Source organism: Balaenoptera musculus, chromosome 8 (assembly GCF_009873245.2).
Source record: "Balaenoptera musculus isolate JJ_BM4_2016_0621 chromosome 8, mBalMus1.pri.v3, whole genome shotgun sequence".
NCBI classification, from domain to species: domain Eukaryota; kingdom Metazoa; phylum Chordata; class Mammalia; order Artiodactyla; family Balaenopteridae; genus Balaenoptera; species Balaenoptera musculus.
This window is the reverse complement of record NC_045792.1, coordinates 98,950,458-98,961,640: the sequence shown is the minus strand read 5'-3', so window position 1 is coordinate 98,961,640 and position 11,183 is coordinate 98,950,458. Positions and strand designations below refer to the sequence as shown.

The window sequence follows — 11,183 nt, the reverse complement described above, 5'->3', positions numbered from 1 at the left end:
CCGCCGAAAGTGGCGACGAATTCAGCCCTTTTCAATGACCTGAACTTTAATTTTTTTCCCTAGACTCGGCGCATATTGTATGTCGTGAGGACTGCCAAGCAAAACCCGCGAAGACCGTGTTGGACGCTGGCAAAACAGTCTAGAAATCTCCATTTCTCCCAGTCCAGGCTAATCCTGGGACTCTTCAAAGCCTTACCCTGTGACAATCACAAGGCTTTTCTCCGCCCCGTCGGTGACGGAAAACTCGTGACTCGAACCTGAGCGCCGGGCGGGCGCAGAGAAGCCAGGGGCGGAGCTACAAGTCCAGATCGCGAGGAAGCCCCCGACGGGCGGCGCGTGCGCAGTGTCTCGCCATGGGACCTCCTTCCCGCCGCGGAGACTAGGAAGCGGGACGCCAAATCTGTCCCCGCGCAGCCGCCGCCGCCGGGCGCCGAACGGGGCGGCCGCCCTCCCCGAGGCGCGCCTGCGCACGTTCCCACGCACGCTCCGGCGTACGGCGGCGGCCAGGGGTCGCGAGCCGGTGGAGGACCCGCGCGCGGAGGAGCGCGGAGAGTCAGCGCTTCTTCCCTCCCTCCCCCATTCCCCTCCCCGCTCCCTCCCCCCCCTCCCCAAGAATGTTCCGCTACGAGGTGAGTTGTTGCGACCGGAAGTGACCCCTCCCTCCCTCCCTCCGTCCCGCACGCGCCCCTCTTTCTCTCTCACCCCCCGCGCGTCTGTCCAGCGCTCCTGGGGGGAGGGGGCGGGCGGCGGGACCCGCGGGACCGAGCGGAGTGCGTCGGGTCTGGGGTCGCGGGTTTAATCCGAGGGCTGTGAGCTGGCTTCGGGGGGCGGGACTGTCCTATCAGTTGCCACCGAGGAGAGCTGATCTCTGTTTTGGGGTGGGGAGGGCCTCTTACGTGCCTTAACCAGACCACTCCCCCACCCCCGGAGGAGCGAGGAGTAGAGAGCGTTGCACCCACCCTCGGTGGCTCTTGAGGAAGCGTCACTCGAGAAAGCCCAGAGACGCGTTTCCCGCCCTGGACCCGGAACCATCTCCCCTCCAATTACTTATACACACCCCCTTACAAACCGGCAACCGTCAGGTCCCGGGGGCGTGGACTCGCCCTTTGACTGGGGCCGAAGACCGTTTACTAAAGAGGACTCCGAGTTGGGAAGGGGCGTGTCCAGCAGAAGTTCCTTCTGGGAGAGTGGAGGGGGACGTGGGTTTGGTGACGGTCCGGGTATGTAGCAACAGTCGAGAGCCCTGAGAGTGTCACTGGTTCGCTCTATGACCTTTAGCGACTCCTAATCATTGGACAGGGTTTCTGGATTTGTAGAACCAAAGGGTTGGTTTAGATGACCCCTAAGAGTCTTTCCAATGTAAAAAGCAGTGATTTGGTTAAGTAGATCTTTGTGATTTGGGAGTGCTTCTGGAAGTTGCCTGTGATGGGGAGGCAGTTGCATGCTTGCTTTGTGTAAGTTTGGGAGACTTAAGATGGGTAGGATGGCCCTTTGACCTAACCTTTCATTTGGGAACAGCCTGGCTAAGAGGTAGCCAGTCAGGGTGTATCAGAAATGTGACTGCAGAGAGAGTGTGGAATTCCGATCCTGAGTCTTTGAAAACTGGGGACACATATACTTGGTATTTGATAGGAATGGTTCAAGATCAAACTGCCTTTATGTAAACATGGAGAGAGATGATGAGATGCAGTAGGCAAAGTTTCCAAAAGAAAAGAAAACTTGGAAAATAAATCAGTTGAAAACTGAAATGGGGGTGGGGGGTATGTTTAAGATAGTACACACCTAAGTTGTTAAACTGGTGATATCTAGCATTGTTTAGCAATACCCAATGTTTGCCTAAATCTTTGCCTCATTTGATCCTCACAACAACTTTCTGAGGTAAGTGGTATTGTCCCTGCATTACCACTTAAGAGATTGTGGCTTAGAGGCTAACACAACCTGAGACAAAATAGATGCTCAGGGGGTGTTCATGAATTAATCAGAAAGGATGTGACTTGCCCAAGTTGGTATCACTTGTAAGAGTAGAGACACAACTTAAACCTGTCACATCACAGCTTTTCAAAAGTCCACTTAATTGTGATTGAACACTTAGCTTTCTCCTTTATCACCAGAGTTTGGGCCTGTAGGAAAACAGAAGGGGAAAAGGAAAATGAAGAGAAAGCTTTAAAAGGGAATAATAAAATAGTTGAAAAGGTGACATGAATATGGGGAAGATGAGAATTTCATTGGAAAATATGGGTAGAACTCAAGCAAAATAATAAAGTGTTCATTTTCAGTTGTCATTATTATTGTAACCAGTGATGGAAAGGAAGTTGGCAGGCCTCATTTCTTGGTTGCATGAGGAAATGCTATTATTAGATTCCTGATAAATAGAGAAATGAGAAATGGAAGTTTGGGGGAAGAGGTTAAATAAGGAATAGGAACGAGAAACTGAAAGAAAAGGTACTGAAGTCTTCCAGTGTCAGGGAAATTGGGGGATAGAAAAAATGCCATCTGCACAAAAAGTCATAATGAAGCTATTGTGTTGATCGGGAAGATAAAAACATTTTTTTAGAACGAGGTTGTGAACTTCATGAATAGCTGATCTCTTTTTTCCCTTTTTTTAGTCTTTGGAGGATTGTCCTCTGGATGAAGATGAAGATGCATTTCAGGGCCTGGGAGAGGAAGATGAAGAGATTGATCAATTCAATGATGATACATTTGGGTCAGGTGCAGTTGGTAAGTGACGTCTTTCTTTTATAATGTCATCTTGGTCTCTTGGTGTTTTCAAATGCTCTCTTTTATAAGTACTTTTGTCTAAGTAGGCGTAACCTCATTCACAAAGTTGGCAAACTGTTCTGTTCTTCACTCCAAGCATCTACCCTCCTCCTCTGGGCTTCCTTTTTGCCTCACTTATAAAACCAGGTGTTTTCTAAGCCGTGTCCCTTCCAGCTTTATGATCTATGGCTCTAAGTTGACACTATAAGGAATTCAAATGATTAAAGAAGTGGACATTTTACAAAGGTTTAAAATAATCCTAGAAGAAGGAAATTTTTATTTGTGGAACATGGAACTTAAGGAAAACTAGTGGACTAGGAGAAAACTCAGATTCAGGTGTATATGTTTTAAAATTCAGTTGATCAATAATATATTGCATGACCGTGCTATTGCCCTATAGTATATTCAATAAATAAAGCTTTTCATTCCAAGAATTTTGGTGATAGAAAGTCTTCATAAGTTAGAAAAGTGTTGTGCACAGATGAAATTTTCTCATCCTTGGGTATAGATAAATATTCCTGGTGTTGGAAGTGGTTAAAAAATTAAAGAGCCAAACTAAACTAGAGGCCACAGTTGTAATTACTGAGATGAAAGGTTTAGGGAGCAAGCTTACATAATAAAGTTTGAGAGTTAGAGATCCTGGAACAAGTATACTAATAAGTTAAAATTAAACTGTACTTTGGAAAGATGAATAGGTAAGGGAAGTCCCTGGCAGTCCAGTGGTTAGGACTCTTCGCCCTCACTGCCAAGGGCCCAGGTTCATCCCTGGTTGGGGAACTAAGATCCCGCATACCCCGTGCAGCCAAAAAAAAAAAAAAAAAAGAATATGTAAGGCCAGAAACTATAAAACTCTTAGAGGAAAACATAGGCAGAACACTCTATGACATACATCACAGCAAGATCCTTTTTGACCCACCTCCTAGAGAAATGGAAATAAAAACAAAAATAAACAAATGGGACCTAATGAAACTTAAAAGCTTTGCACAGCAAAGGAAACCATAAACAAGACAAAAAGACAACCCTCAGAATGGGAGAAAATATTTGCAAATGAAGCAACTGACAAAGGATTAATCTCCAAAATATACAAGCAGCTCACGCAGCTCAATAGCAAAAAAACAAACAACCCAATCCAAAAATGGGCAGAAGACCTAAACAGACATTTCTCCAAAGAAGACATACAGATTGCCAAGAAACACATGAAAGGATGCTCAACATCACTAATCATTAGAGAAATACAAATCAAAACCACAATGAGGTATCACCTCACACTGGTCAGAATGGCCATCATCAAAAAATCTACAAATAAATGCCGGAGAGGGTGTGGAGAAAAGGGAACACTCTTGCACTGCTGGTGGGAATGTAAATTGATACAGCCACTATGGAGAGCAGTATGGAGGTTCCTTAAAAATCTAAAAATAGAACTACCATATGACCCAGCAATCCCACTACTGGGCATATACTCTGAGAAAACCATAATTCAAAAAGAGTACCACAGTGTTCATTGCAGCTCTGTTTACAATAGCCAGGACATGGAAGCAACCTAAGTGTCCATCGACAGATGAATGGATAAAGAAGATGTGGCACATATATACAATGGACTATTACTCAGCCATAAAAAGAAATGAAATTGAGTTATATGTAGTGAGGTGGATGGACCTAGAGACTCATACAGAGTGAAGTAAGTCAGAAAGAGAAAAACAAACACCATATGCTAACACATATATATGGAATCTAAAAAAAAAATCATGGTTCTAAAGAACCTAGGGGCAGGACAGGAATAATAAACGCAGACGTAGAGAATGGACTTGACACAGGGAAGGGGAAGTTGGGATGAAGTGAGAGAGTGGCATGGACTTATATACACTACCAAATGTAAAACCGATGGCTAGTGGGAAGCAGCTGCATAGCACAGGGAGATCAGCTTGGTGCTTTGTGACCACCTAGAGGGGTGGGGTAGGGAGGGTGGGAGAGACATGCAAGAGGGAGGAGATATGGGGAAATATGTTTATGTATAGCTGATTCACTTTGTTATACAGCAGAAACTAACATATCATTGTAAAGCAATTATACTCCAATAAAGATGTTAAGAAAAAAACCAAAACATTGTATAGAGGTAACATTTTAACCACAATTCTGTCAGTATTGTGGTTTTTTGTTTTAGTATTGTTTTAAAATCATTTCTGTAATTGCTTTAAAATATTATCTCGTAGTTTTAATTTTGTCCATTCCATTTCAATAAGATTTGACAAACATTTGAAAAAAAAAAAAGATGAATAGGTAAGAGTCCATGCAACTCTCTTTGCTTTGACTGTTGGTGTTGAAAAGCAGCAATGACCACATTTATGTTGTGATGTGTGAATATGTGGGATTTCAAATATTCAAGTTAAGTAATAAGAGGAAATTTATCAGTAGTGGGTAACCCCAAAATGTTCAATATCAAAAACAAATAAGAGGTCTTAAAAATGTTGTATTAGGACTTCCCTGGTGGTGCAGGGGTTAAGAATCCACCTGCCAATGCAGGGGACGTGGGATCAATCCCTGGTTGGGGAAGATCCCACATGCCGGTGAGCAGCTAAGCCCATGCGCCACAACTACTGAGCCTGCACTCTAGAGCCCGCGTGCCACAACTACTGAAGCTTGCCCGCCTAGAGCCCGTGCTCCGCAACAAGAGAAGCCACCGCAGTGAGAAGCCCGCGCACCGCAACAAAGAGTAACCCCTGCTCGCCTCTACTAGAGGAAGCCCGCGTGCAGCAACAAAGACCCAACACAGCCAAAAATAAAATAAAATAGTTGTATGGGTTACTGGTTTTGCACTGACCTAAACAGCTTAAGTTTATTTAAGCTTAGACTGAGTTGAATGAACCGGCAAAAATGAAAGAGCATACTATTTTCAATCAGGGTTTACAAAATTCCTTGGAGAGCTAAAACTGCTGCTGTTGGAAGCAGCAAGAGAAGCATTTAAGGTAGAAGCTAGGCTTATTACAGAAGGGAACCAAAGACCTTTTGGATTACAGCCATAGTTTAGGGGATGAGATTGTCCAAGAGGATGACGTGATCTCAGATGCTGTTCTCTCTCCATGGAGATCACAGGGAAAGGGACATAGAACAGAATGACGAAAGCAGGGAACTGATGTGAATTGCAAATTATATTTGAAACTTTAGTAAAAACCTATAGAATACAATAGAAGCTACAAACAGTGTGTGCTTGTTTCTGGAACTCTTTTTCTCTTAAAATATTGTACTGAATGTTACCATTTTTTAGCAAATTCATCTGTATTAAAATGAAATTTATTAAAGTGAAGTATGTTGAGGTTAGCCAGCATAGTAAATGTCCTTAGTTTCTAACCTGGACAGAAGAGGAATAGTTTTGCCTTCTCATTGACTTCCAGAGTGCTAGTCTTTTTTTCTGAGTTTTCTATGTTTCTCACAAGATGAGGAAAGTATTGCCTTAAAAGAATTTTAGTGTGTGCAGAACTGCATTTTATGTGGTGGAAAATGAAAAAGCCCCTGGGGTTACACAGTAAAAGAACAGGTGATAAAAAGTAAAGGCAGTGAAGTAGCATATGGTTAGCCCATTTTGTACCCTGAGGCACAAGGATGATTAAGGACTTCTTGGTCAACAAAGTTTATAATGGAGAAAAGATTTCCCAGTGTGAGCCCTTTCCATTGAGAGTATAATATACTTGAATTGTGAAGTTAAAACCTTAGTTCCTCATCTTGATATAAATACTATACGGGTTTATAAAAAGAAAATTGCTTTCTAAGTCGACCTGTGACTTGTTTAATATACTTCTAAAGGTGGATATACAGCTGGTGTAGAGAATTTAAACCAGGAGGTAAAATGTCAGACCTATGACATACATTTTGGTTTGTTGGTTTTTAACTCAAGGAGTATCTTGAGTAATACCTGTTAGTACAGTAGTTATTTTAAGTCACTGGCTACAGATGCTGTGATGTCACCTTTCCTTAAGAAACTAGTCACTGTCTTCTGCATGGAAAAATGTTTGCATCATCTTTGAGCAATAAATGGGCCACAATAATCTCAACTCGTTCTCTAAAAATAAAAGCTTACACTTAAAAGGTGCTTATTACATGCTAGGGACCGTTCTAAGTGTTTCACGTATATTGTTAATCCTCATAGCAACCTTGCAAGGTAGGTACTATTATTATCCTCATGTTAACAAATGAAGAAGGAAAATGCCAGAGATGTTAAGTAACTATAAATACAATCAATGTAAGCTACCAGTTATGTTTTAACAGTCTTTGGGGGCTCTTTGGGGATCTCCTGCCTCCACATGGAAGGGCTCCCCATTCTTTCTACTTCCTTTTTATTGATAGCTGCTGAAATCTTTAGGGACTGAGATTGCTCTACAATTAAATCACCTCTACTTCCTGTTCATTTTGTTTTTATTCAAAAACAAATATCCCTGAGACAGACTTGAGGGGAATTACCACAACAAGCATAAATTTATAAAAGCAACCAGGAATTCAGTAACCCACATCAGGGTATATAGGTTAATTAGTTGAAGGAAAACAGTTACCTCTTTCCCTTCATTTCTCTGTTATTTTTTTCCCCTACCCTTTATCATTTTGACCAATGTGGGTTGAGGTCAAGCATTGGCATAACCAAGTATGTTTCTAGGTCATTTGAAAAAGATACAGAGTGAAGTATCCTTTTATACTAAGGACCTGTGATCTCTGACACACTGTTTCAGATGATTTTTCGCAAGAGCAAGAAATACCTAAAATGAACATGATGGTGTTCTGTGGCATAGGTTTCTTTGCTTACATGTTTGAAAAAGTAACAATTCACAGCAGAGCTTTTCTCACAGAATATGGCTACTTAACCAGCATTTTTTAAATTAATTATTAAGGACAAATAGATTATCATCTTTGGTGGGACCTAGTGAAGTTAGTAAATAGGATTATGAGAAGTGAATGAAAGCAATGCAAATTAGAACTGTTTTGCATTAGAATCAATCTTAACAAATCAGTTTCTTAAATTTGGGAAATGTTTAAAAAAATCCCTTAATTCAGGATTATAGACTCCCTTTTTTTTTTTCTGGCATTGTTGAGTCAGTAAAATTGCAAAAAGCAGTTAGTCCTTCAAAACATGCTTACCTTACTCTTCCTTAGCAAAGATGATACAAATATTAATATCACAATGGATTTTTAATTACACTGTTCTTTAAGCATATTTTTTAAATAACTGATAACTTAAATTAGTGCTGTAATTTTCATCTAAAGTAGACTTTTCCCTTTACCACAAGTAGTACATTCACATCTACCACAGTGCTCAAAGACTAGACAGTGGTTCTGATCATACAAATTATAAATTTGGGAGTGTCACTTACCTCGTTTTTTTTGTTTTTTGGCCGTGGCATGCGGGATCTTAGTTCCCTGACCAGGGACCGAACCCGTGCCCCCTGCATTGGGAGCATGGAGTCTTAACCACTGGACCGCCAGGGAAATCCCTTACCTTGTTTTTTTTTTGGATCACTAGTGTTATATGATACATTGTTATGTAATGTAGTAATTTTAAATGTTTATGATCTGACCCTGAAAGGGACTTAGGCTACTTAAATTTGTTATACACCTGAAACTAATATAATGTTGCACGTCAACTATACTTCAATAAAAAAATTAAAAATTGCAAATAATCCAAATTTCCATCAATAAGGGATAAGTTAAATTAGTTTATTAGTAGAGTAGAATCTTATATAGGTATGAAAAAGAATGAGATGATATTATCAGTAGTTATGTGTTCCCACTTTAAAAAATTTAACATTCCTGAAGAATTATGGGGAACTTTTACTTTCTAAGTTACATATTTGTGTAATGTTTAAATTTTTTTAACAAACATGTATTTTAACAAGTTGCATATGAGCCCCTCAGAAAGTCTAAATCTTTTTTTTAAGTGGCTACCATTAATTACACCCTTAGTATATACCAGGCACTTTTTTTTTTTTCTTGTCATGGTGCTTCCACTTTTTCCTTCTCCTTTCTTTAAATGAGGTATATAGAAAAATTATATGGGGAGGATTGTAATTAAGGACACTTTTTCAGAATTCTGTGTTTTTATGTTAGTCATTACCTGTTATCTCTGTTTTGAATTTTGCAGGACATACAAAACAAAACTAAAATAAGAATAAAAATATATAACATTTACAAAAGAATACATGGGGTTTTGGTGGGTTAGAAAGTAGTGCATGTTCAGATGAGGTGAAGGTAGAATTAAAATGAAAAGATTATTTAAGGAAAGCTTCAGTGAGGGGGTAAAGGTATCTGAATTTGAATGCTGAAAGGAGCAAAATAGTAGAGCTTTTATGCTGGAGTCAGAAGGGAATGATGAGTGATGAGGTTGAGGAGCACTGGAATGAGAGAAGCGATGGAAGTAAGGTCTGGTCCTAGAGGAGCTGATAAAAGGTTCTGAAGATTTTCATCTGTGCTGTAGCTGGACTCAAAAATAATGCTGTGTCAGCATAAAAAACAAAAAACAACAAAATAACCTAGTGTCAGTGCCACAGATTATATAGTAGTATGTAGAAATAGGCAGTTAAAGCAGGAGAGGACTGACGCGGGTCCAAGTCACCCTCACCTTTCCTGTGGCATACTTGTAGTAGCCTCCTAACAGGCCTCCATGCTTCTAATAGTGCTGCCCCCTTCTCTGCAAATCTGTTTTCAAGACAGCAGCCAGAGTGATTCTTTCAGTCAAGCCACATCCAAACCTGCAGCAGCCCCCCTTTCAGAGTGGCTCTAAAGGCCCTGCAGGAGCCCTCCCACTTTGACCTCATTTTTCTTCTGCTCTTCACCCCTGTTCATTCCAGTCCAAGCACAGTCCTTGCTACTTCTCAGAATCGTCAGTCTCTCATCTTAAGGCCTTTGTACTGACTGTCCCTCTGCCTGAGACACTCTTCTCCTAGATATCCACATGGCTAACTTATTCTTGATATTTTGCTCAAATGTCACCTTCTCAATGAGACATACCTCTGACCATCCTATTTAAAGTTTTCAATTTGTTTCTCTTCCCCCGTATTCCTGTAGCATATCATCTTCTAATACAGTATCTAATTTACTTATTCATTATGTTCATTATCTATTATCTGTCTCTTCCCTGCTTAAAAAACCACAGGAGGGCAGGGATCCTTGTCTATGTTGTACACCAATGTACCCCATGCACCTAAAACAATGCCTGTCACATAATAGATGCTCAAAAAATACCAATTGAATGACACGAATGGATTTAAAAGCTTGTAAAGAAGATGACAGTTACCTAAGAGAAAGTTGTACGCTAGTGCGAGTTTTTGCCTGAAATGTCACAGAATCTCAAACCAACGGGTTGTACTAACTATATCACCAACTTAGAGATTGGTTTCAGAATGTAGTTTGCACATCGTTGCTAATGTATTAAGCTATTAGTCTAAAAGTTTGAGTTTATTCCTGGTAGGATGTTAGTTGTTTTCAGTAGTGAAAAGCCCACTTTAAATGTGCCCCTTAGTTTAAACCTTATTTCATGTGTCTAGGTGGATAACAGAAGAATTTTATAAAACTTTTTTATTCCAATATGAACTCTGTTTCTTTTTTATGATTTCCTTATAGATGATGATTGGCAGGAAGCACATGAGCGCCTGGCTGAATTGGAAGAGAAGCTGCCTGTGGTAGTTAATGAACAAACAGGCAATGGAGAAAGGGATGAGATGGACTTGTTGGGTGATCATGAGGAGAATCTGGCAGAAAGGCTCAGTAAGATGGTGATTGAAAATGAACTAGAGGATCCAGCTATCATGAGGGCAGTACAGACCAGGCCAGTGTTGCAAGTAAGTTACTGTGATCTGAGAGCTATAGCAGACTGATAATTAAAGCAAAGTATTGGGCTTGGCTATTGTATTTCATCTACTATACTGAGAGAATTACATGTGTTATAGAAATTTGGTAGTATAATTCCTGATGATAGCAATTCTAGACATGAAGTTGGGAAATAAGGTATATTCTAGAACACTGTAGTTTCTATTCTCAAGCAATTGAGGCTCTTTGGGAGCTTTGCTCACCGAAAGCTGGTACGTTGCCCAGCGAGCCCGCACTCTTCTAGACTTTGTGTGTATGTTTTCCTTTTTTGTTAGCCCCGACCAGGAAGTCTCAATTCCAGCGTCTGGGATGGATCTGAAGTTCTGAGGCGAATCCGAGGACCACTGCTTGCTCAGGTATTAAGCGTTTTCTCGTTATATAAAAATCCTAATACCCAAAAGCTGGGTCCTGTTGTTATCCTTTCCTTACTGGAACGATGTATGGATGTATATCCTTTGCCAGTCTTACGTTGATTATGTCATCCAGCACCCATAGCTGGACCTGTTGACTGTACCCTCCCCCAGACTCTATGGTCATGCTCACTTGACTGTGCTTTCTTTGAAATGGTTGAAAGGGAGCCA

At 40.9% G+C, this 11,183-nt stretch overlaps 1 protein-coding gene across 2 annotated transcripts in view; it reads left to right on the top strand.

Moving 5' to 3' along the window:
• The first annotated feature begins 244 nt into the window (after window positions 1-244).
• The window catches only part of PATL1 (PAT1 homolog 1, processing body mRNA decay factor), a 35,161-nt gene continuing 24,222 nt past the window's right edge, over window positions 245-11,183 (top strand). Inside the window, exons 1-4 of one of the 2 annotated variants that reach the window (XM_036861042.1) lie at window positions 245-629; window positions 2,607-2,718; window positions 10,357-10,574; window positions 10,878-10,958. In XM_036861042.1, the coding sequence (XP_036716937.1) occupies window positions 615-629; window positions 2,607-2,718; window positions 10,357-10,574; window positions 10,878-10,958 (426 nt within the window). In that variant the 5' untranslated portion in view covers window positions 245-614. The remainder of the gene's footprint in view (window positions 630-2,606; window positions 2,719-10,356; window positions 10,575-10,877; window positions 10,959-11,183) is intronic. The other variant, XM_036861041.1, reaches the window with a different exon arrangement.